Here is a 27,412-nt window from a genome sequence, read left to right as displayed (position 1 = left end):
TTCATAGGGAAAAAAATAATATAATGAAATGGAGTCCTGAGACTTTCTTCATTTTCAGGACTTTTTATTGCCCCAACATCACCCTACCCAGCCGGACCCATACTCCCTCTCAGTGTGGTGTGGGCAGCTCAGAACTCAGGGTTAGCATCTCTTGAGACTAATGCTATGGCTGGAAAACTGGATGTATCCAAAACTCCAACAAAGATATCAAATATAATTTTTCTGTCAAATCAAAATATTCTGTCTGCATTATAAACGGCAGTTTGATTGAAATCACATGGTACAGGAGAAAACTGTTTGTTGGAAGTAGTAAGACAGAGCCATCCATGTCTTTGATTGAAATATTTTACAAGTAACAGTTAACAGAAAATGTTCAACACACACAGCGTGTAGAAAATGTTCAAGATGCCACTCATACCGACAATACTTTGTGCCGTCTTGTAAAACCCTTTGAAAAGACTGCCATCGATTTGTATCTGTCCTGTGGAACTGAAGTCACAAAACAACTGAGATAAAAAAAACAGTCTGTTGTACAGATGCTGAAGCAAATATATCCAAGAAAGCCCATGCAAGTCTAGAAAATGTGGCAAGTCTAGATTCCCTTAGCTTCTGAAAGTGAAGAAGGTCTCAGTCTCCATTTTATTAATAATATGTTGTTCTTATTTTATTTTACTATGACCTTTTCCCAGTAAAATATGTTCATTTGAGAGAGTAGTTCTTAGTCTACCGATGACATTGTGAGTTGAGGGACTCGCTCAGAATGTCAGTATTCCAGGAAGGAAGATCAGGGATCTTGAATAAAACCCTACACATGTTGCCTAGCGGTGAGAGGACAGGGCACGAGGTCTTAGCCAAGTGTGGGGCCATGGGGGAGCTGTAGGGGGACCTACCCATGAATTTATACTAAACACCAGTGACAGCTAGAGATCAACTGATAATTACTAGCCATATACTGGCTATGAATTCAGCAAATTGGTACCCTGAAGCTATGAAAATCTAGACTTGCCACATTTTCTAGACTTGCATGGGCTCTCTTGGATATATATATACTTCAGGGTCTGTACGACAGACTACGTTTTAGTTAATATCTTATAATACATACTGTAGTCAATATTTTAACAAAACGCGACGCGCGACAATGCGACATTTCATCAAAATGTCGCGTTGTCGCATTGTCGCGTGTCGCGTTTTAGTTGATATCTTAAAATTCAGACTGTAGTCAAAATGTCGCATTGTCGCATTGTCGCGTGTCGCGTTTTAGTTAATATCTTATAATTCACACTGTAGTCAATATTTTAACAAAACGCGACGCGCGACAATGCGACATTTCATCAAAATATCGCATTGTTGCATTGTCGCATTGTCGCGTTTTAGTTGATATCTTATAACTCACACTGTAGTCAATATTTTAACAAAACGCGACGCGTGACAATACGACAATGCGACATTTCATCAAAATGTCGCGTTGTCGCATTGTCGCGTGTCGCGTTTTAGTTAATATCTTATAATTCACACTGTAGTCAAATTGTCGCATTGTCGCATTGTCGCATTGTCGCGTGTCGCGTTTTAGTTAATATCTTATAATTCACACTGTAGTCAATATTTTAACAAAACGCGACGCGCGACAATGCGACATTTCATCAAAATATCGCATTGTTGCATTGTCGCATTGTCGCGTGTCGCGTTTTAGTTGATATCTTATAACTCACACTGTAGTCAATATTTTAACAAAACGCGACGCGTGACAATACGACAATGCGACATTTCATCAAAATGTCGCGTTGTCGCATTGTCGCGTGTCGCGTTTTAGTTAATATCTTATAATTCACACTGTAGTCATTATTTTAACAAAACGCGACGCGCGACAATGCGACATTTCATCAAAATGAATAGAGTATAACATTTTCTGCGCATGCGTAGATTAATTGACTTTCTACACATGCGCACCGGTAACAAAAAGGGCGACAACGCGACAATGCGACATACATTTTGTCACATTGTCGCGTGTCGCGTTTCAGTCAATTTGTTAAATGCATACTATGGTCAATATTTTAACAAAGCGCGACACACGACAGTGCGACATCGCGACATTTTGATGAAATGTCGCGTTGTCGCATTGTCGTGTGTCGCGTTTTAGTGAACTCTTACATATCTTAGATAGGGCGACAATGCGACAACGCGACATATTTTGACCTTGAAAAGTGTCGCTATGTCGCGTGTCGCACTTTGGAGGAACAGAGAAAATGTTATTCGAAACGCGACACGCGACATCGCGACAATGCGACAAATAGGCGAAATGTCGCGTTGTCGCATTGTCGCGCTTTGGTTAATTTTTGCCTCATTTTGCTTGTTTTTGAGAGGGCGACAACGCGACAATGCGACAACGCGACAATGTCCCTTCTCGGATTCCATACTAGTGTTTCGCATTAGGTGGAAATTGTGTTTTATATGATTCCGTCCTTCACATGCTACCTGTTTGTCAGCAGCTCTAAACGTGCGAGCGTCTTAAAGAAAAAACAAAATCTTCCTTCGTACAACGTATTCAGTCTTATAGTTCCTTGTGTCGATAAGTAGCTTGATCTTGATGATGGTGAAAGGGCCCAGACTGTGAAAGGCGATGTCACTGTCATATTCATGATCTTCAAAGATCTTTTGTTGGATCATGACCGTCATATCATGACACACTGTAAGTGACACATCTCGACGGAGCCGATCAAGACAAATCCTCACATCTGCAAACACTATAACCAGATGACTTTACATGTTGTATAACATCACAATAACCCGGAATATTTTACATGTTTTATAACATCACAATAACCCAGAACCTTTTACATGTTATACAGCATCACTATATTTGACAAAGTTGAAATGAAAACGGAAAGGATACAATGAGAACCAAGGAATATTTCTGCTGGAATAATCACAGGTACCCAGATAACTATAACATCACAACGACATAGCTGGCTTTACATGCTGTATAACATCACAATAACCCAGAATACTTTACATGTTGTGTAACATTCACAATTACCCAGATGCCGTGCATCACCTTATCTCAGTTTTTCATTTAGTAAATGCAGCCTCGACTTCACGTGTTTCCAGGGAAGGGCTACCTGAACACGCTGGAGTACAACGTAAAGTGCGACTACACAAACAGGTGGTGCGTGGTCTCTGACGCGGAAGCACACAAATGTTTACAAATGAGTGCAGCGTTCGCCGCTGGTCGGATCACCAGCAGATGACCTGTGTGCGGGCAGGGTCACACAAGGAATGTATGGAGAAGATTGAGGCTGGAGACGCAGACCTGGTCACCTTGGATGAAGGGGATGTATACACGGCCGGCAAGTAAGGCCACCTTTTAATGACTTTAGGCTTTCATTGGGCGCCTTCAACTTTATGTAGGTCAATAACGTTGATAGGTCTATCAGGCTTTACGATCAGTCGGATTCGACTCTACGCCCGTGCACCTCATCCACTATGTCATGTGAGTGAGTTTCCTAATATTTTAGCAATATTTCAGCAATATAACGGCGGGGGACACCAGAATTGGGATTCACACATGGTAACCGTGTGGGGGACCGAACCCGGATCATCGGCGTGACAAACGAACAGAAAGTGCAATATTCCCCAAATACATCGTCGACTCACAGGCACTGGTCTATGTTACAGTCGACTCCAGCAGATAAGGAGGTGGTGGGGTAGACTATTGACTAAAGACTTCAAGCCCAAGACACGGGTTCACTTCCCATCATGGGTAGAAGATGTGAAGCCATTTCTTGTGTCATCCGCCGTGGTAGTGCTGGAATAGTGGTAAAGGGTTAAAACCTTACTGACACACTCAGCCAAAAGCTGCAAGACTTGTTTAATGTTACACACTGGTTCTAATTCTGCCTGTGCTGCTCTGGTTGTTTACTGTTCATTGTAGGTTTCGTTGTCTACATGTACTTAGGTTTAATGTATAAATTATTCTTGTCACGATAAGGCACACTCACTCTATTGCGACGTTAAGAAATATTCACTCACTCAGTGTTCGTTTCAGATATCGACCCGTGAACGTCTGAGCTAGAAAAGATCTTCAGTCGCCCATACTAAGAAGTTACTAACGAGCGGCCAGGGCCCTTATTCTCGAAATGTTCGTAGCCCTAAGAATTCGTAGCGTTGATTGTAGCCAATGTGTTAAGAATGGGCTTAAGAAGTTCGTAAGGCTACGAATGTTCCAAGAATAGCTATCCTGGCTCGCTGACCTGGCTGACAAATATCATCCCATTTGTTTCGATTGATGCTCATGCTGTTGGTTACCGGATTGTCAATCTAGACTCGGTTACAGTTGGAATATTGTTGCTGGTGCAGCATTAAATAACAGTCGATCAATTGCTTTAGATATCACAAACTTGTCCCCGTGATGGCGGAGAACTTCCCGGACACAAGCGACGCTAGCTACTGGGCTGTAGCTGTCGCCAAGAAGTCCAACACTGGCGTCAGCTTCACCAACCTGAAAGTTAAACTTAAGATCTTGAGTACTTGTATTTATCACCCGTGAAGATCAAAGTTAGACCTGGTCTTCAGCAACCCATGCTTATCGTAAGAGGCAACTAACGGGTGGTCAGGCTTGGTTGACACATGTCAGCGGTTCCTAAATGCGTTGATCATACTGCTGATCAGTGGCGGTTTGGGTCCTAGCTCGATTACTTACAAACCGCCACCATGTGCTGGAATATTTCTCATAGCGATGTTAAACAACAGACAAACAAACTTGTGTTTATCCACCTTAATCATGGCCACGTAAACGGGATTGTATGGCGTTCCAAGGAATGCTCCCGATGCCAGCTTGGGCCAGTATTCATCCTGTCATCTTGTAGAGGGCAATGTCCATGCAAGTAGTTCTCCATTCCTGACAGTGGAAATTCATTTGGAGTGACTGAGTTTGGTTTTATGCCACTTTTAGCAATATTCCAGCAATATCACAGTGGGGAACACCAGAAATGAGCTTCAAACATTGTGCCCGTGTGGGGAATTGAACACGTGCCTCAGGAGTGATGAGCGATCACGTTAACCGTTAGGCTATCCCATCGCTCCTGATTCATTTGTAATCATTCTCCTCGTGTCTTGGTCAGAATGTCTCAGTCTTGGTCAATTTTTCCAAAATGAATCCGAAGTATTGACACATTCCTGATAACGGTTATAATATGAATTTTGCACATGTAATTTTGTTTGATTTGCTTTGATATTTGATTTATAAAAAAATACATTTTCTTGACATCATCTGCCTAATATTTACAGTCTGTTTGACTCAGTGGAGGACCGACGAATTGCAATCTAACCGGAAAACTAATAAACATAAAACACTCGAAGAAACGCTCATCGTAATCAATGATCAGACAAACCTTGTCAAGTTTATATGCAGAACATAAACCCTAAAAATACAATAGTTGTTTAACAAGCTATCATTAAAATATTGACACCGTTCACCATTTGTTACGAGAGAAGTATGTAAAGAAGGAGACAGTGTACTTTTTGTTGCTTTGAACCAAACGTGCCGGCGTTTTTATAAACGAGTCATCGGTTTTACACAATGTTCATGCTACGAAATACAACATCGTGCGGGCAAAGTTCGCATTTTTCCTTAGCTGATGTTCCCACATTTTTCGACCGAATACATTTGGTTTGAATGTATGTTTTGTGCACAAAATGGAATACTTAATTAAATAGTATACTGCAAAAAAGTTTGGCATCGTTTTGGAATATATCGGTGAATCTTGATCTGTGAAATTACAAAGGGATTTAATATTATATTTTTCCACAAATATAATCAAACCACCTTTGTTCTGAAAACCCTGGCCATCACCGTTATTTCCGACAGTTCTGCATACCACGGTTCGTTTGAGGAGGGTGGTGGAGGTTAAAGCATTCGTTCGTCACACCGAAGACCCGGATTTGAATCCCCACATGTGTAAACTACGTGAAGCCCATTTCTAGGGTCCCTCGCCTTCATGTTTCTGGAATATAGCTTAAAGCGGCGTAAAAAACATATTCACTCACTTACGATTCGTTAGCCTATTCAGACAATGACCTACTTTTTAGCCGGTCCGAATTTTCTCGTGTGAACGTGAAAATAGACACCACAACCAACTCTGCTTACACTCAATTCCAATTTCTTGTTTCATAAGAAAATTGTCTTTACGAACAAATTTTAAATTTTAATGTTAAATTTTCTATGTTTTATGGCGAGATGTAGGCAGCATGACCTTAACTGAAACGTGACAGACTACCGTTGTTTGAAGAAGTCGTAAAATGATTCACAATGCATCTGGCTCACTGGTTACACATGTTATGTGTTTTTCAAATTGCGCTTAATCAGTATTGTTCTATAACGCACAATGAGACTGACATAATATCAATTCGGTACCAAACGTTTCTAGCAGCAGAGCCTCGTTTTGAGATTTCCACTACTTCCAGGTTTCCGTTTGTCAGTGCTCACTGTACGACAGAGCACACTGTACGACAGAGCACGCTGTGCGACAGAGCACGCTGTACGACAGAGCACACTGTACGACAGAGCACACTGTACGACAGAGCACGCTGTACGACAGAGCACACTGTGCGACAGAGCACGCTGTACGACAGAGCACGCTGTACGACAGAGCACACTGTGCGACAGAGCACGCTGTACGACAGAGCACGCTGTACGACAGAGCACGCTGTACGACGTGTTTGCACGGTTTAGGAGGAACGTAGTGTTGCAATATACAAATGCTTAGGTGTATCAAATCATACTGATTAATGTTTATGTATCCAGTTAAAAATGCAGAACTGGTTATTGCACTAAGTTGCGTTTATCGCTTCCATTGAAGTAACCCAGATTTACATGATTGCAGATCAAGTCAAAACATTGACTACATAATAGTCTCGTTTCCTATCGTGTACTTGGTAGGTACACTCCCCGGTCACGGTTGATTGCTGGAACAAGGAGTGTACCTACCAAGTGCCTGGGACTTGTTGATAAATTAATCTCTTCTATCTGTGTACATTCCATCCATGAAATTCATTAGTGTTTACACAATCCACCCGTGTACATCCTTTATCATCATCCCTATCATGTACATCATCCTTAATCCTCATCCAATCATGTGTATGTCATCACCATTGGTTTCCATCCTTAATCCCCAATCATGTACATCGTCCTTAATCCCCATCTGTTTTATGTAAACATAATCTTACCATTGGCTTCCATCACTGTCATCATAACTGTCGGCTCCCTATCAGTGCTTGTTTATACTGGCTTCCAGCTTTCGTTAACTCATTCCACTTGTTATTTTGTTATTGTTTTACCTGCACATATAAATATAGCTCTGTACCCCATTCTCATTCACCTGATGAAGGAGCAAGCATTAACTCCGAAACGTTGTGTTCTCAAAATAAAGAAGCTGATATCCACAAAAATCTTCATTCTTATGTATATCACTACTAAATGCCCTTCAAAGACTTAAATTATTCATTATTTGCAAAACTAACGTTTGAGGACAGAACTCGAACTCTCTCAAGATCAGCTTTCAGTTGGTCACGTCGGAAAAGAAAGTCTTACATCCATCGAGTTACCGCCCCTACAGCCAGAATGTCCGTAAAGACTATAACTCTACCGAAAAGTTAATATATGTAATGCAGTGCTCTGAAATACAACAAAATCTAGTCAACTGTATTGATAGTATGTTCCCGAGAAGAAAAAGTTAAATATATGAACACTTCATATTGCTATATTCAGTATATTCTGCTTATGAAAATATTAGACCTGTGAAGGTCCCGGGTAAGAATAGGATTCAGCAATCTATACTTGCCATTAACTGTGACTATGCTTGTCGTAAAAGGCGACAAACGGAATCGGGTGGTCAGGCTCGCTGAATTGGTTGACTCATGTCATCGGTTCCCAACTGCGCAGATCGATGCCCATGTTGTGAATCACTGGATTGTTCAGCCTCAGTTGTTTACAGACCGACACCATATAGCTGGAATATTGCTGAGTGCGTCGTAAAACTAAACTCACTCACTCACTCTCCCCAATATATTGTGTCTCTTTGAATGTGTCTGAATGTGTCACTTGTGTAAGTGAATCGGGTTGCAATTATGATGTGTGTGTATGAGAGAGAGAGAGAGAAGAGAGAGAGAGAGAGAGAGAGAGAATGAATGTGTTTGAGAGAGGGTCACTCATTCAGTCACCCAATGTTGTCTCACATCAATCCCGCTTTGTCCCTATTTAACTACGTTTCGCCAACACAAGGCTGCCACCGGGAACGTAACGTAGCCTCAGCAAAAGCAGGTGAGTATTACGCAGTTCAGAACAGCGACAAATCTACACCATACACTTCTTATGTAAGAATAATAAATGTCTCAATTCGCTCAAGCGAAACACATTCAGCTAGATGAGATAACATTCAGATAGGAATACTTAATCTGGGCCCAATGTTTCTGCTCTAGCTATGTGAATAATCCACTGGTTGGACGTTGCTCGTAATAAAAATTCTCAATACTTTTCGTGCAAAAAATAAACTTCTGCTTTTGTGTCGATTAAGTCGGTAATGTTGTGTTTTGAACATTTCGTGCAGCGTTCAGAATTGTTGTCCGTCAGCTAACAACCGCGTCCGGTTTGGGGAGACCATTTATCACGTATCCCCACAAGGCAGTACACAGTTGTAGATCGACCCGAGGCACGGTCTGGAAGTACATCAACATGCATGCCATTACAGTCGCTCTCGTCATCCTAAATGCTGGTTACCTGGCAACTGCTGACGTTACTGGTAAGTACTTTATATCCAATGTTCCTACACTCGTGTTATAACACGTGCATATACAAAAAGCGGTACAGAGCGAACAGTCTGAACTCCCTTCCCCTTACACTAGCCACGCCAACACCCCCCCCCCCCCTCCTCTCTCTCTTCTTCTCTCTCTCCTGGATGAATAGACTCTAAAATTAAAAAATCAGGTATTCGGTAACATAGTAAAGTTTTTGGGTTAAAAGTCCCCTTTTCATTTTTTGATTCACTGGACTTGCAGCCACGTTATCATACATTCTTGGCTTTTCGAGTTGGTGTTCATATGACCATCTGAGACAAGCTTCAAAACAACCTTGTTGGTACTGGTGTAAAGATCCAAAGATAAACAGTGAGTTTAATTTTAGGCCGCAATATTCCAGCAATATCACGGCGGGATACACCAGAAATTAACTTCACACATTGTACTCATATGATGAATCGAACCCGGGTCTTTAACCCTTGAACCACTAGGCTACCAAAACAGCCCAGGTTCATTTGGAACCATTCTTCTCGTGTACTGGTCAGAATGTCAGTCCATAGTGTCAGTCTTGATAATATTTTTTTAAAATCCAAACTTTGTCACATTGCTGTTAAATAACGCACAAACTGAATGGCTGAGTGATTACTCATTAGCTGTTACCCTTCCCTGAGACGCTTGTCAACATCTCACACAGCTAGGTCGTCTTGACATTACGTATACTTCAATGGCAGTTTTGCAATACGTTTTAAGTACAAAAGGAAAATGAACTTGTATTTTCTTCTGCATATTTATTATCTGCTTTGAATCGCATTGAGGTGTGGTGACGTCATTGAGGTGTGGCGACGTCACTGTCATGCCCTGCGGCAACAGGTACATGATGACATTTTGTGTTGACAAAGGAGGTCATATCAAAGTAATTCCTCTACTGTGTAGCATGTTTACAACTATATACAATCTGTTATCTTTTAAGATATTCATAATGCTGATTACACTTGTCCATTACAGTTAAACTAACAGGCAAAAGAAATCATACCAAGTCGAAATCATTACAAAACGACATACCACCATTGTGAAAAAGAAAAGCTAATTTCAATGACAGGTCTACGGCCGTTTTGTAGGACAGTGGAGGCATTTTGATGCCCCAACCCATACCATTTACACAAAAATGTCTGGATGGTTTATGCAACACAAAACAACTTCAGCGGGATACATAAGACCTAGCACAAACAATACATCTTGGTTAATGGCAGTGTTTAAAACTCCCAAAACTTTCTGAACGCTGTTAATGGCTCTGAATGTCTGCTTTATCACAGTGATCTTGTTTATGACCTGTATACAACAATGTAGCCGGATCTACAAGGTATGTATGACCTGTCTCGTATTACCAAGTTGACGTTTGTGGTGCCCTGAAGCATCAGGGTTTGTTCATGTTTGAATTTCACCGTATTGTGAAATGCAGTTTTTGAATTACATGTTTCTACCTAAGCAATGAACTTTATCCTTCATGTTGTCATTGTCAGAACGGCAAACTGAAATAGAAACAGAAATAAACATGGTAAATGTTTTGCTTTATGACCCCAAACTGTGTTCCACGGCAGATATTGCTTGTGTAAGACCTTGTACCTATTATTATTTTTTACCCATAGAGCTCCAGATATTTTTTCAAGTAATTGGGTATTTACTCCTGTGTCTGTGGACAGACAGGTAATGGCATTTTTTGAGAAGCAACTAGCATTATGTGTACTCATGTAATTACATGACTCACGATGCTCTGACGTAAAATACCTGATGACATCACAATGCAATGGCATCGCAGCGCTGCAAATCTAATGGCAGTTCCAAGTTCAGAGAAGTACGTATTTTTATTGAAAACTAATAAAGGCTGATTTTTTTGTGATAAACAGATTATCACCCTCGTATCTTCTGATATCAAATATATCAACACTCGTTGATAAACGTAAAATATCCTCGGCCAGTATCGACTGTTTGTAACTACATAAACTAAGTGTTAGTTTAGTGGTTAAACTGGCGGTATAGTCGATATCAAAGGACACTCGGTTGTGATTCTCTATGCATTAAAATGAGAACTGAACAATGTTTGGTTGGATGTTCAACGCCGCACTCAGCAATATTCCAGCTATATAGGAGCGGTCTGTAAATAATCGAATCTGGATCAGACAATCCAGGGATCAACAGCATGAGCATCTACACAATTGGAACGCGATCATATGTGTCAACCAAGTTAACGAGTCTGACCACCCGATTTCATTAGTCGCCACTAACGACAAGCATGGGTTACTGAAGATCAATTCGGGGTTGTTACAATGGATATTAGCTTGTTTTTTATACGAGTATGGAATGAAGTTCATTTTCTAAACTAATAACACACATGCTCAGGCTAGATAGCCAAGATTGTTACAGTTTCAGGAAGTATTTTGTGACATTTTACCATATTTTCCGAGGTAATGCATGTCAATTCCAGCGATTACGTATGTTTAGTTGACTCTTTGCTTTGGATTTGCGCCTTAGATTAGAAATCACAAACTGTCACCCCAAATAGATCAATTGTTTTGCTACATAACTTCAGGAGATGTCATTTCACTTGAATGAATCTAGTGCCTGATTCGCGATTGACTTGCTCGCCTACTCTCTCACTCACTCCATCCAACAATCAGATCGTAGAAGTAGCTACATATACATGTGACGGGCCCAAGAAATGCGCAGTTAACAAAATCCCGGTTTTGTATTTCAAAATGCAGCCTGACCTAGTTGAGATGCACATCAGAGCATCGTGTAAGTTGTCATACCGGATCCAGCAGTGGCGTAGCTGAAGCGTAGCACAAAAAAAACCCAAGTGCTTACACTTTAGAATTGAAAACAAATAATGTTATGATTGAAGATGCACCAAAAAAATAATAATAAAATAAAATATAAAAAAAGAACATTCCATTTGCTGTTATATTTTCTGAGTGGTTTCTAGTATAGTACCGCGGCATCCGAACGCAATTTGCTTCGCGGATCATTTATAGATACAAGATGTTTTGCAATAAAGTATGTCGGGAAACAGGCTGACACGTCATACGTTTGCTGAGCAGGCGACATCGTTGATCGATTCTTCGAAACGTTTTTTTTTCTTAAGTATTGTATCTTTAATTTGTTATATGCATGAATGAGTAAGAAATCTGCATAACGTTCATCTACAACTGATTCTTACTTCGTTAAAAAATCGATTTTACTGAAACACTTGTTTTGCCTGACAAAAGTACCCAACATACCCGAACACATACTGATAAAATAGCATTTCCGAGTCATGTACTGATTCCTCGCCAATTGTTAATCTGACACTCATCTACTGTCTCTGCTGTGCCGGTAGAATTGACAAATATTAAGACTGGTTTCGCTGTTATTGATATTGGGTTATTTGGTTATGTTGTGTACTGTGATGTACGGTGTGGCTATGTGGTGTGGTGTGATGTGATGTACAGCGAGGCTGTGTGGTGTTCTTGGATGTATGGTGTGGCTGTGTGGTGTGGCGTGATGTCATGTGATGTAGAATATGGTTATGTGGTGTGCTGTGGTGTATGGTGTGACTCTGTGCTATGCCATGTGGTGTGGCTGTGTGCTGTGCTGTGCTGTACAGTGTGGTTATGTGTTGTGTTGTGATGTATGGTGTTGTGTGGTTTGGTGCGATGTGCGATGTGGCTGCATGGTGTGGTGTGATGTGGCTGTGTGGTGTGGTGTGATGTGCGATGTGGCTGCATGGTGTGGTATGATGTACAGTGTTGTTGTGTGGTGTGCTGTGTGGTGTTGATGTGGTCTCGTGTAAAGTGTGACTGCATGGTGTGATGTACAGTGTTGCTATGTGGTGTAGCGTAATGTACAGTGCGATGTGATGTACGGTGTTGCTATATGGTGTGGCGTGATGTCTGGTGCGGTTATAGGGTGTGGTGTGATGATCAGTGTAGTGTGGTGTGGTGTGGTGTGGCGTGGTGTGATGAACAGTGTGGTGTGGTGTGGTGTGGTGTGGTGTGGTGTGGTGTGGTGTGGTGTGGTGTGGTGTGGTGTGGTGTGGTGTGGTGTGTGGTGTGGTGTGGTGTGGTGTGGTGTGGTGTGTGGTGTGGTGTGGTGTGATGTGGTGTGGTGTGGTGTGGTGTGGTGTGGTGTGTGTGGTGTGGTGTAGTGTGGTGTGGTGTGGCGTGGTGTGATGAACAGTGTAGTGTGGTGTGGTGTGGTGTGGTGTGGTGTGTGTGGTGTGGTGTAGTGTGGTGTGGTGTGGTGTGGCGTGGTGTGATGAACAGTGTAGTGTGGTGTGGTGTGGTGTGGTGTGGTGTGGTGTAGTGTGGTGTGGTGTGGTGTAGTGTGGTGTGGTGTGGTGTGGTGTGGTGTGGTGTGATGAACAGTGTGGTGTGGTGTGGTGTGGTGTGGTGTAGTGTGGTGTGGTGTGGTGTAGTGTGGTGTGGTGTGGCGTGGTGTGATGAACAGTGTAGTGTGGTGTGGTGTGGTGTGGTGTGGTGTGGTGTGTCATGACGTGGTCAGGTTTCCCTGTTGAGATGGCATCTCATCTACTTATTAACGTACGTGGCCGATAGTGTCTGAATGTCTGTATGTGTATTTGTTTCAGCCCGTTTCTGTGTAACGTCCGACCCAGCCATGGCAAAATGTAATGCAATGAAGACAGCCTTTGATGGAGTTGGCCTGCGCCAGGTCGGCTGTGTGAAGGTAGGATGAGCAAATTAGTGAGTTTAGTTTTACTCCGCTTTTAGCTTGGACCAGACAATCCAGTGATCAACAACATGAACATCGATTTACGCAATTCAGATACGATGACATGCATCAAGCAAGTCAGCGAACCTGACCACTCGACCCCGCTAGTCGCCTCTTTCGACAAGCATGGGTTACTGATGATAAATTCTTACACGAATATTCACGGATTAAACCTTTGCTGAAAACTATACAATATCTCAATCCTTTCACATTTGCGAGAAATTCTGATTCATTTCTCACTTCTTGTAATTTGTATGACCTTCATTGGCAGACATTATTGTTCGGCACCGTCTCGGCACAAACTATGTAATTCTTCCACACAGCAGTGCGATGGCCAGTTGTAGATGTGTCTGAGGCGTGTTTTGACGTTGACGTGCACCTCGGTCGTGTTCACCCAATAGGTACCGGTGTTCTGTCGGATTTAGACCTGGGGATTGGGAAGATCATCGCAAGGCGTTGACGTTATAAGTGGCAAGGTAGCGGACCGTGACCCGTGCTGTGTGTGTGAAAGCGTTGTCACTCTCGATGAACTCCCTCTATCGGTCCATAACTGGAAGTATGTGACGTGCAAGGACTACGTTGATGTACCGACTTGCTGTCAAATTTCCCTGAAACACCACAAAATCAGATCTGTGAATGCTGGGTATCGCACCTAACAGCATGACACTCTCTCTGCCTAAATTGAAAAGACCTGTCGAATGCAATTAAGGGCGAAATATTCACTTCTCCGATGATAAACACGCTGTCGTTCCATCTCGTCGTTAAAGGATAAAGTCTGACTGATCACTGAACCAGACTCCCCTCCAGTTTCTAAGGTGCCAGTTCCCGACCTTACGACAACCTTAAGTTACGACCTTACACCACCGCAAGCGACTGCACCGATGAAAGTCTTTCAACACAAGGTGCGACAACTGTCCTTCCTGGTCGAATCGATTCATGACACTTTGGCTGGAAATTCTCCTCAAACCAGGGATGCGGTGTGCTGTCTCCACGGCTGTGGCAAGACGATGACGCAAGAGAGCAACACAGATGTAGGGGTCCTGGGCCTGGGTGCTAACTCTTGGACAGCCGCTTTTCGGGCGATCTTGGGCAGAACTGGTCTGCTGGAAACGGATGGTAATGGTAACCATGTCAACAGAAACCCAAAAGCATATATACTGCAGGTCAAGTAACTGTATTATATGCTTGTGGAGAGATCTATTTCAGTGACCTGATAGTTTTGAAAAGTCCCTCCGATTTCTAAATAGTAGCCGTTGTCTGATTGGTTAAATCTATTTAACCGTCTCGCGTTTGATTGGACTGTGATTGGTCGCTCAAAGGTTACCTTACGCGACCTTCTACTAGGTTTTGTTAGACTCAATGGTGGAGTGTAACGAAACACACTGAGACTAAGTTTGCTTAGATTGCACTTTTTCATGATATATAAAATGCATTGGTGACTGTGATAAAAAAAACCCAAATAAACAAACTTATAAGTGTATAATTGCTAATCAAAAGTGCAATATTTTGTACCTGGGTTTACCTCCCTTGAAACGATACCGACCCCAGTCAGGGCCGGTGGTGTGCACTCATGCGTAACGACGCCTTGTCATTCGCCACTGATTCATTTGTCGTTACGCTTAGTCTGCTCTTTGTTTATGGCTTAAAAACCCGAAAGGTGTTAATTTCAAATTACATGTGGTCAATGATTGATTTTTGCATTGCTAGTTGTCATTAGCAGACAGGCAGGCAGACATATAGCCGTCAATAAACCAGACAATGAGTTTTTTTCTGTGACAGTGTTTGCTTATCACATTCGACATGGTATTTTGTTACGTAACGGGAAGATTATTTACTTGTTTCTGTACACAACCAAAATTAGACTACTGTTCAGAGCAGGGATACTGTTTCAAGCTGAGTGAACCTACTGAATGCGCATGCGTTATGTTGCATGTCACCTTTAATTAACATCAGATATGCAAAAAACAGCTTGAAGCACCAGTCTAGGTATAACACAGGATATAACACAGACCATACCACAGATCGTAACACAGGCCATAACACAGACCATACCACTGGTCGTAACATACACCATAACACAGACAATCAGATGATAACGCAGGTAGGAAAACAGGCATAACACAGACTATTGTTATCTGTCGAATTCTGATTGGTCAACAGCCAAAGCATACAAAACCAGGCAGGCGGATTTGCCAGGGTGTACGAATGACCTTGACCTTAGATGGAATGTTGCCAGCGGTTGATCGCTTCGAAATTTTAGAGTTGACGTATACAATTATGAGTATAAACGGAGGAATAAAATTGTTGCCACAATTTCCTATTGTTTGTGTCAATAACTATATCCAAGAAATAAACTGTTTCTGTATTTCACTTGTCGTATAACCAAACCTCAAATTTGATCATTTCTACCATAAACTAAGCCTTCCCCAGTTATCTCCCTCTATAATTGTTCAGAAAACATCATAGCGAAACATTTTGTGTCTCACTCTGCTGAAGGTTGAATGTTGTTGTTTAAAGATAAGCTAAATTAAGAGATCTTAAAAGTAATAAATTCGTCACACGGCGTTTTGGAAGGGTTGGCGGAACTGTAATTCCGTATTTCCTTCGGCTGCACTTTAAGTCACGCACACCCTTTCAAAGTACCCTGTAACTAATACAATACAGATCATAACACAAGTCGTAAGACAATCCATAACACAGGCATAAAACAAGTCTTAACACAGATCATAACACAAGTGGTCACAGGTCATAACACAGGCATAAAACAGGTCTTAACACAGATCATAACACCAGTGGTCACAGGTCATAACACAGGCATAAAACAGGTCTTAACACAGATCATAACACCAGTGGTCACAGGTCATAACACAGGCATAAAACAGATCTTAACACAGATCATAACACAAGTGGTAAGACAATCCATAACACAGGCATAAAACAGGTCTTAACACAGATCATAACACAAGTGGTCACAGGTCATAACACAGGCCATAACACAGGTCGTCAGGGTCATAACACAGGTCATAACAGAGGTTGTAACAGAGGTCGTAAGACAGGGGGACATCATGTTAGTACTTTGATGTTTTTGAGTAGATATCTATCTTAACAATGAATCGTGCACTCAAGATTATATATTGGCCCCCAACTTACCTTGACAGGCAGAAGACCGGTACCAGTGTATGAAGAAGGTGAAGGCCGGGGAGGCGGAGGTTATGCGGGTCGACGACACGGACATATACGCAGCAGGGAAATATTTTGGTCTGGTCCCCATCCTCAAGGAATCCAACAGTCTTAGTAAGTCGGACAGCTGTTCATGCTGTTAGCCACTGGTTTTACTGGCTATGATTCGACATTCATTTTTGAGAGTGGCATGAAGATCAATCTCGTTCACTTATTTGGTATACTGGCTGTACAAACAATTGTTGGCCATTAGCGAAAATACCATAGACTTACAATCTTATTTACCTGCCATAATGCATAATAATTTTCATAAAATGAGTCGAAGTCATTTTATTTTGATATTTTGCAAACAGCTTGGAAATCATCTTAGCTACGTGTATATAATTTTCTTTCATCTTTCCGTTATCGGATGGCTGGTTGACTGGTTGACTGATTTTCAAATGACAATGGATAAAGCATCATAAATAAGTACAAATTTACCAGCAGCCGTGTTACACGTTATTGATATGGCTAATATATGTTGTCTAAACAGTTGCAATTTTCTTAATAATCATCTGGGGGAAATGGAAATTTTGTGGGTGTAGATGAGATGAGTATTGAAAGCAGTTCGACCAAAACTAAATTTTTAAAAATTATTCTTGCAAGAGTTAATTTAACTTTTACCAGTAATGACCAACTACTGTAGTTGCACTGGGGATTTACAAGTAGGATTTACAAACCTAAAATATAATTCAACGAAATCAATGAGTTAAAGATTTGTGGTCTTATCTCTTTTCGTTTGTTGATTTGTTTGTTGTGAGGGGACGTCGGTGTCGTTTCAGATGCAAATGACGGGCTGTTTCTGTACAAGGCTGTGATCGTCATCAGGAAGAACAGCATTATCACCTCCCTGCAGGGTCTGCGACAGAAGAAGTCATGTCACACCGGTGTGGGCCGAACTGTGGGTTGGACGGTGCCGGTATCCAACATGCAGGCAAAAGGGATCATTTCAATCCGCGACTGCGACAACACTGTGAAAAACGTGGCCAACTTCTTCAGCCAGAGCTGCGCTCCTGGCGCTTTTGAAGAGAAAAATAATCTTGAGGGCAAGTAATGTACATCTTGGTAAATCTGGAAAGGAATTAAGTCCTCTGTGCCAACGATTGTCGTTGGAACCGATTTAGAGAATTAGACAGTTACTAGTGTTGGAAGGGGTAACAGGTATACCCGGGATGGATGGGTAATAAATAGAACCCGGGTACCCGTCTTAGTACCCGGACTCCGTAGTGTGATGATATGATTAATAGATGAAACAATGTCATTTTTTATGATTAAAATGTTGTATTGTTATTGAAGATTTATGCATAATTTACAGTCACTTTTTTTTAATATAATGCATAGTTAGGATATTTAAAATATCGAAATTTTAGCCTCGGAGCTGAAGAATGTATTGCCATTTCTCTGCAAATTTGATGTCAGGAATTAACAGAACGGGTATAAGGATAGGGTAGAGTAATAGGGGGTTGGGAACCAGGGTAGAAACTTTGGACTCGTCCCAGCCTTAATGGCTACGGTGTATGTGTTGGGGAGTATTAAGTCCTCTGTGCCAACGTTAGACGAGAGTGATGGCTACGATGAATGTGTTGGGAGTATTAAGTCCTCTGTGCCAACGTTAGACGAGAGTGATGGCTACGATGAATGTGTTGGGGAGTATTAAGTCCTCTGTGACATGCTTATCGTTAGAGGAGGAGAGGGAGATTACGTCCCCTGTGACATCGCAAAATGTTTGAACCTACTTAGAGAATTGGATGGCTACGATGTTTTTATTGGTTGAAGGTGTATTATCATTCACCATCTGTGTGGATCGACTTGTCTTGGCTCGATATCAAGCAGGCAATCATGACATTTCTGGGATATTTCTGAACGTGGCATAAAACAGTATTCACTCACTCACTTCATGGACAGGCCCTCAAATCGAAAACTTTATTTCAAGATGCCACCATCCGTTTCTCCTTCCGAAACACGTACTTCATTTAAAAAGCAACGTATGTTCGGTGCTTCCTTGTTGTTAGAAGCGATGGCGCTAATGTAGACATATTCTGCTCCAGTCACACATTACAGGCAGACAGACATTAATTCAGTAATAGGGGACTAACGGCCTATACTCCAATGATTTAAGATATCTTGCTTCTTCTGAAACACATACTTCATTTAGCTACAACGTATGTAAGAAAGCCCATTACATGGCGCTAATGCAGACGTATTCCTCTCCAAATACACATTGCACCAACATGGTAATCGGAACTGGGTTTCTGGTTCTGAAAACACTTCAGACCAGAACCACAACGGTGTTCGATAACAGTATGTATATATTTTTGTTTAAGTATTGTTTGTACAAAAACAACTTTGATCTTTTTTCAAATGTTCATCCATAATAAATCTGTCATACATTACGCATGGGTAATGGACGGTATAGCACAGTGGTTAATGTGTTCGCAATTCTCGCCTGGGTTTGAATGTGGTGTGTGGTGTCAGCAGCGCGAGATCTTGCTGGAATATCACTGAAAGCGGTGCACAACAGTCACCCACTTCGTTTCCACCTGGTCGTGTCAAACATATTATAAGTGAGTGAGTTAAGTTTCACGACGCTTTTAGCAGTAATCCTACAATATCGCTTCGGGGAACACCATAAACAGGCTTTAGACATTAAACCCTTTTGGGAAATCGTGACGATTTCGGCGTGACGAGCGAACGCTTTAACCATTAGGCTACCCCACCGCTTCCCATGCTGTGTATATACTGATGGTTTACTGGTATCTTCACAGGAGACAACCCGGAGAAAGTGTGTGCGATATGTGGCAATCCTAAGTGCCCGTCTAACGACACCTTCAGTGGCTACGCTGGAGCAGTGCAGTGCCTCCTCCAGAACAAAGGTGAAGTAGCTTTCGCCAAACACTCCACCATAGACGAACTTGCTCGCGAAAACACGGCCATCCGTAAGGATGACTTCCGACTTCTTTGCCCTGATGGTCGAGTTGCACTTGTGGACGAGTGGGACACTTGTTCATGGGCAACCAGACCTACTGACACCATTATGACGTCACCAACGTTACCCCAGGCAACAATAGACAAATTGCGGAACATCTTTGAAAGTGGCGCCAGACAGTTTAATGGGTCTGGATCTTTCAGCATGTTTAGTTCGTCCGGTGGATCTGATCTGTTGTTTACAGACGGAACGAAACGACTGCTTGGAGTCAGCGAAACGAACTACACAAGTTACTTAGGTGAGTAAACAGAACAGAGTACCCGAATGTCTCTGTAACAGTATCATGCTTATAACACTCCGTGTTTCGCATTAAGCGGAAATTGTGTTTTGTATGATTCCGTCCTACGTGTTTGTCAGCTGCTCTAAACGTGCGAGCTTCTCGAAGAAAGAAAAAAACAAAATCTTTGAGACACAATCTTCCTTCGTACAACATATTCAGTCTTATAGTTCCTTGTGTCGATAAGTAGCTTGAACTTGATAACGGTGAGAGGCGATGTCACTGCCATATTCATGATCTTCAAATATAATGTAGTTATGAACACTGCAGACGGTTCCTACGATGCAGGAAAGTCATGGTCATTCTACGCAACGGTCAGTAGGCCATGTGCCAGCAGCGCGAAGTCGCCTTGCCACTGTGAATCGGCTCACGCCATGACCCAATAACGTGGTGGCTGATGACGTCACCATGAACATCCGGTTACGTAGATGAATAACTCGCAGATAGCGATTGTTGGGACGTCCACTTTTGGGTCGATTAGTCTGGTCTGTCATACTGAAACAGGTGAACAGCCGAATTATTGTTTGTCTTGCGCCACCCAGTGTCCTTGCAAGATGGCTGTTGGAAGCACCCTCTTGTGACATTCCTGTGGTTCGTTCTCGTCGATAACGGTATTTTCTTGTGATATGTTTGTCAAGTGATTGTTCACTCTTCAAGACAAACAGGTTGTATACCCTCTGTACTTAAACTGATCGTGCATGGGACAATAATTATAATTTCGCAAAATTCATGCAAATCAGGTACAATTTTTTTTGGTTGCACTTTGGCACATGGAACATGATAGTTGCGTTCAACACAATCAGTGTTCGTCAATAATTTTACCAGCTAGAACGCAAATTTGGGATTAAAGGAACAATTACACCCGTGTACTTTCTTTTGCTCGTCAGTTTAGCTGGCTTTACATTTTCCATGATATTTCAATAACATAGTTGGCCTTACTTGTTGTGCAACATCACAATTACCCAGACGACTTTACACGTTTACGCGTGACTTTACATGCCGTGCATCACCTTATCTCAGCTTTACATTTAGTAAATGAAGTCTTGACTTTACGTGTTTCCAGGGAAGGGCTACCTGAATACGCTGGAGAACTATGTAAAGTGCAACTACACAAACAGGTGGTGCGTGGTCTCTGACGCGGAAGCACACAAATGTTTACAAATGAGTGCAGCGTTCGCCGCTGGCCGGATCACCAGCCAGATGACCTGTGTGCGTGCAGGGTCACACAAGGAATGTATGGAGAAGATTGAGGCTGGAGACGCAGACCTGGTCACCTTAGATGGAGGGGATGTATACACAGCCGGCAAGTAAGGCCACCTTTTAATGACTTTAGGCTTTCATTGGGCGCCTTCAACTAAAACTGGGACAAATTCATGTTGGTCAGTTATGCTGTTAGGTTTATCAGACTTTACGATCAGTCGGATATGTGTCAAAAATAAAAGGAAACTATAAACTGTGAGTGATTGAGTGATTGATTGAATGATTGATTGAGTGATTGATTGATTGATTGATTGATTGAGTGAGTGAGTGAGTGAGTGAGTGAGTGAGTGAGTGAGTATGGTTTTCAACTTCAGCACGGCCGACAGCGATTCTGTGCCCGTGCACCTCATCCACTATGTCATGTGTGTAAGTTTAGGTTTACGCCGCCTTTAGCAATATTTCAGCAATATAACGGCGGGGGACACCAGAAATGGACTTCACACATGGTAACCGTGTGGGGAATCGAAACCAGGTTTTCGGCGTAACGAGTGAACGTAAACTGAAACATTCTCCAAATGCATCGTCGACTCGCAGGCACTGGTCTGTGTTACATTCGACTCCAGCAGATAAAGGGCTGGTGGGGTAGACTACTGGCTAGAGAGTTCAAGCCCAAGACACGAGTTAAATTCCCAAAATGGGTAGGAGATGTGAATCCATTTCTTGTGCCATTCACCGTGGTAGTGCTGGAATTGTGGTAAAAGGTTGAAACCTTACTGACTCAGCCAACAACCGCAAGACTTTAGTGTTACACGCTGGTTCTAATTCGAACTGTGATGCTCTGGTTGTTTACTGTTCATCGCTGGTTTCATAGTCTTCATGTACTTAGGATTAATGTATAGATTATTCTTGTCACGATAAGGCTCAACGTGACGTTAAATATTAGCTCACTCACCCTGTTACGGCGTTAAGAAATATTCTAAAATAGCTCTAAATTTTGTATTTAAAACCTCACGCTACGTGTTCGGTTTTAAATCAAATTTAGAGCTATTATAATTTGGTTATATACCTCTGATTTTCCAACACAGTATGTTTATCACCTAATTCACTCACCCACTCTTCGACCCGTGAAGATCCGGTTAGAAATGATCTGCGGCCACCCATGCGTGTCGTAAGAGGCTACTAACTGGATCAGCAGGTCAGGTTCACTTACTTGGTTGACAAAATCATCCCAATTGAATAAATTGATGTTCATGCTTTTGATCACCGGAGTGTCAATCCAGACTCGACTATTTACAGCCATAAAACTGGAATATTGGACAGTGTGGCGTTAAAAGAAATCAATCAATTATTTTAGATATCACAAGCTTGTTCCCGTGATGGCGGAGAACTTCCCGGACACAAGCGACGCTAGCTACTGGGCTGTAGCTGTCGCCAAGAAGTCCAACACTGGCGTCAGCTTCACCAACCTGAAAGGTAAACTTAAGATCATGAGTACTTGTATTTATCACCCGTGAAGACCAAGGTTAGACCTGGTCTGCAGCAACCCATGCTTGTCGTAAGAGGCAACTAACGGGTTCGGATGGTCAGGCTTTGCTGACACGTCATCGGTTCCCAATTTTGTATAGATCATACTGTTGATCAGTGAAGGTGATGGTCCAGACCCGATTATATACAGACCGCCACCATATAGATGGAATATTGCCGATAGCGAAAAACAAACTTGATCACGGTCACGTAGGTGGGATTGTACGGCATTTCAAGCGTGCTCACGATCCCAACTAAGGGCTGCGTTCATCCTACCACTCTTTGTTATGTGGAGGGTAACGTTCATGTAGCTCTCCATTCCTGACAGTGGAGATTCATTTGGAGTGAGTTAGTTTTGTTGCTTGCCACTTTCAGCAATATTCCAGGAATATCAGGGCGGAGGACACCAGAAATGACCTTCACGTACTTAACCCATCTGGGGAGTCAAACCCGGGTCTTCGGTGTGACGAGCGAACGCTTTACCCACTAGGCTACCCCAAAGCTCAGGTTCATTTGGGACCATTCTTCTGGTGTCAGTCCGTAGTGTCAGTCTTGCTCAGGTTTCCCCAAAAGCACAAAATCCAAAAGTTTGACACATTGCTGCTATCATATGAATTTTACACATATAATTTTCTTTGATTTGCTTTGGTTCGTGACTTAACAAAAAGTACCTTTTCTTCCCATCATCTTCTTTATATTTACAGTCTGTTTGACTCAGTGGAGGACCGACGAATTGCTATCTAACCGGAAAACTAATAAACATAAAATACTCTAAGAAACGCTCATTATAATCAACGATTAGACAAACTCTGTGATATGTTTTGCAGAATATAAGCCCTAAACATACAATAGTTGTGTAACAAACTATCGTTACAATATTGACACCGCTCACTATTTGTTCCGAGGGAGGTGTGCAAAGAAAGTGACAGTGTGCTTTTTTTGCTGTGAACCAAACGTGCCAGCGTATTAACGAGTTGACGGTTTGATAAGGGGTTCGTGCTACAGGACGTGACATCGTTTTGGCAAACTGTTATTTGCTTAGTTGATCAAATGTCCCTGCATTTTTCGATCGAATACATTTGGTTTGGAAGTATGTTTTGGTGCGAAATGGAATACTTCATTAAATAATATATTGAAAAATGTTTCATAATAATCGTTTCTTTTGGACAATATTTAAAATGCTTTTAGAGATGGAATTGGACATTGTTTGGTCTCTTCAATATATCTTTCCACAAGTATAATCAAATCCCCTTTGTTCTGAACAACCCATGTTTCTGGCCATTACCGTTATTTACGACAATTCTGCACACCGCGATTCGTTGGAGGAGGGGAGGTAGCCTTGAGGTTATTGTGTTCGCTCGTCACGTCGAAGACCCGGGTTTGAATCCCCACGTGAAACCCACTTGTGGGGTCCCTCGCCGTCATATTGCTGGAATATTGCTCAAGGCGGCGTAAAACATACTCCCTCACTCATGATTCGTTACAACCCGGAACATGAGTCTCAGACCTACTCAGACAATGACCTACTGTTCAGCCGATCCGAATTTTCTCGTGTGAAGGTGAAAACTGACATCACAAACAACTCTGGATAGACTGAATTCCAATTCCTTGTTTCATAAGAAAATGGTCTTTACAAACAAATTTTGATTTTAAATTTTAAAAACATCGTATTTCTATATTTTATGTCGAGGTTAAGGCAGCATGACCTTAACGAAAACGTGACAGTCTACCCCTGTTTGATGAGGTCGTAAAATGATTCACAATGCATCTGGCTCACTGGTTACACATGATATGTGTTTGGGGTTTTTTTTAATTTGTGCTTATTCAGTGTTGTTCTGTAACGAGATTAATATGAGATTGGTATAATAATTTATCAGTTCCGTAGCAGACGCCAAACGTTTCCAGCCTCGTTTTGAGCTTTCCACGATTTCCAGGTTTCCAGGTAGTGTTGCAATATACAAGTGCTTAGATGTATCAAATCACACACATTACTATTTATGCATCCAGTTGAAAACTCTGGACTGGTTATTGCACTAAGATGCGTAATAGAACGGGACCCTGTCAACAGGAAACGAGACTATTATGTAGTCAATGTTTTGACTTGATCTGCAATCATGCAAATCTGGGTTATTTCAATGGATTGTTTGTTTATAATGTGCTGTGTGTTTTAGGGAAGACTTCCTGCCATACGGGCATCATGAAGACATCAGGCTGGAACATTCCAGTTGGAACCTTGATTGAGAAGAGATCAATATCGTCTTCGTCCACACAGTGTGGCATCATTAACGCGGTGGGGAATTTCTTCTCCAAGAGTTGTGTCCCCGGTGCTTTGGATCCCAAGTACAACCCCACAGGGAAGAACCCTAGTAGCCTCTGTGAACTGTGTGGGGGGAAACAGTTCTGTCAGAGAGACAGTTCCAACAAGTACTACAGCTACAAAGGAGCCTTCCGATGCTTGGTTGAAAAGAACGCCGACGTTGCTTTTGTTAAACATTCCACAGTTCAAAGCTACACAGATGGGAAGCTGAACGAGGACTGGGCGCAATCTCTGAACTCTGCGGACTTTGAACTGCTTTGTCCCGACGGGTCTCGGAAGCCAGTGGATAAATGGCGAGAGTGCAACCTGGCTAAAGTCCCTTCTCACACCGTCGTCACAAGTGGCAAGAAGGCAACGTCGGAAAGACGTCACTACTCCACCATCTTAAGAAAGGCTCAGCTCAAATTTGGGAGGGACAGCGACGTATTTAAAATGTTCGCGACATACGAAGGGAAGGACGCCATCTTTGATGACGCAACATCGTTCCTATCCCCTGTACCGGAAGCCAAACAAGATTACACCAAGTGGCTGGGTCAAGAGTACCTTGGGGCTCTGAAAGCGCTGGACAAGAAACCGTGCACCAGCGGTGGACAAGGTGTTATCGCTACAGCCAATATCATCATGTTTCTGTTTGTGTTGTTTAATCTCATATAGGCACATACATACATACATATACTGGGGGAAAATAAGGGATTACATGAAAGCAACATTGTTCCATTTTCTTTTGTAGGATTTTCAAAAGCTTGTGTATCCCATAGCTTGTGAAGAAACTGGGAAAACGTAAACGAACACTCGAGTTTTTATATGACACCTTATTTTTCCTCAGTATAGTTAACGTTATCTGTATTTTGTCAGCAATATGATTCAAATGAAGGTATATGTTTTATAATGGTTAGTTGTGTGATAAATATTACAAATACAATGTTACAACCTTCGGAGAGAAATCAGTTTGTTCTGTTTCAGATAATAGTTAAATGTATGTACCTTTTCTGCCTCGAAGTCAATATGCTACGAGAGATGTTTGTAGAACTGGAATAAGCTTAGTCCTTTCTTACAATCCCATACACATATCAGCCAAACGATGGGCTCCAGTCTGTCTACATATACAGCCAAACTTTAATATTTCATGTATATTACTAACGAATGTAAGAATGGTTTAGCAATATTCCAGCAATATCACGGCGGGGGACGTCAGAAATGGGCTCCATGCGTTGTACCCATGTGAGGAATCGACATACCAAAAGACGTTAAAATATGGCACTTGTTCGCCGTCGCGTTAGGAATTAATGGGTAAATTAAATAATTAAAGACAAGTGCAGTCAGTACAATGTTACTGAGTCGGGTACTTAAGCAATGAAATTTCAGACATATTCCCTGAAATCGCTCTCGCGTAGTCTGAAGAATATTTTATCCAGAAAGATATGGAATCAGTGTTAGCTAGTTGAGATCAAATGGTTAAGTAAGCAACAAGGAAATATGTAATATTAATTCATATACCTATGTAATTCTGGTAACTGTATTAAAAATTCCTTCTTACTGATTATGGTAGAATTTGAGATTGACTAATTCGAGGGCAACAAAAATGTTTATCGTATCTCACACATAATTGTCGTTTTCTGATTGGTTGCGCGCGCACGCGCGCTTCTATTACTTTTAAGCGAATAACATTTCTATGTTCCCTGCTGGGAATGCCGAACTCATTTGGTACTTCTTTGTAGTACTTCTTGGTAGTATCTCGAATAACATTGAATGACGTATGATGTACGGACATTACCTATGTTTTGCGAATGCAAATCGACGGAAGGGAGGTAACTCTAAATTTCTTCCTGTCTGTAAAATCTACCGATGGCTACAAAATGCTTTGTACTCGTGCCTCAGACATTTCAAAATAAACATTGAAATGTTCGGTAGGATAAATACGAACGGTGATTAAAAGAAAGGTTGTTTCCACAAATTTTGAATACAGAATCGTTACAAAAAACAGATCATTTGACAAGCGTCACAGCTGTGCTCCTTTTTCTTCTCTTTAGAGTGAGTGAGTGAGTGAGTGAGTGTAGTTTTATCCGCATTAAGCCACATTCTACCAACATCCTCACGGGTTACCTTTGAAGCTTAGTAGTAGAAAGCTGTTGTTCAAGTGTTTGTTGCCCCATGTATACAAAATTGGTTCAGATACATTTTACGGCATGTTTGTGAAACGTTACCCTGTGTTCCAAACCATTCCAATGTATGTTCGTCTTTATAATAATAAATGTGTGTACATCTTTATATACACATAAGTTCATGTTCGAGGTATTTTTATTCATACATGGTATATGGTTTATGCTCCCTATCCCTA

General features: G+C 41.8%; 1 protein-coding gene across 1 annotated transcript; it reads left to right on the top strand.

Moving 5' to 3' along the window:
- The first annotated feature begins 8,259 nt into the window (after positions 1 to 8,259).
- Positions 8,260 to 27,358, top strand: LOC137260460 (melanotransferrin-like). The gene is made up of 9 exons (XM_067798122.1): positions 8,260 to 8,314; positions 8,601 to 8,792; positions 13,409 to 13,506; positions 16,710 to 16,845; positions 17,553 to 17,816; positions 19,536 to 19,994; positions 21,097 to 21,340; positions 22,588 to 22,706; positions 24,929 to 27,358. The coding sequence occupies exons 2-9, from the start codon at positions 8,726 to 8,728 to the stop codon at positions 25,726 to 25,728; spliced, it is 2,187 nt and encodes a 728-aa protein (XP_067654223.1). The 5' UTR covers positions 8,260 to 8,314; positions 8,601 to 8,725; the 3' UTR covers positions 25,729 to 27,358.
- The last annotated feature ends 54 nt before the right edge of the window (positions 27,359 to 27,412 follow it).

Source organism: Haliotis asinina, chromosome 13 (assembly GCF_037392515.1).
Source record: "Haliotis asinina isolate JCU_RB_2024 chromosome 13, JCU_Hal_asi_v2, whole genome shotgun sequence".
In the NCBI taxonomy this organism is placed as follows: Eukaryota; Metazoa; Mollusca; class Gastropoda; order Lepetellida; family Haliotidae; genus Haliotis; species Haliotis asinina.
Note: the sequence above shows the minus strand (reverse complement) of the source record. Positions and strands in the feature narration are given on the sequence as shown.

Bases quoted from the DNA above. Each gene is read 5' to 3' on its own strand.
- LOC137260460 (XM_067798122.1), top strand. From the start codon at position 8,726: ATGCATGCCATTACAGTCGCTCTCGTCATCCTAAATGCTGGTTACCTG. The intron at 13,507-16,709 runs GTAGGATGAGCA...TTACCTTGACAG, and splicing joins GCCAGGTCGGCTGTGTGAAG to GCAGAAGACCGGTACCAGTG. The intron at 22,707-24,928 runs GTAAACTTAAGA...TGTGTGTTTTAG, and splicing joins CAGCTTCACCAACCTGAAAG to GGAAGACTTCCTGCCATACG.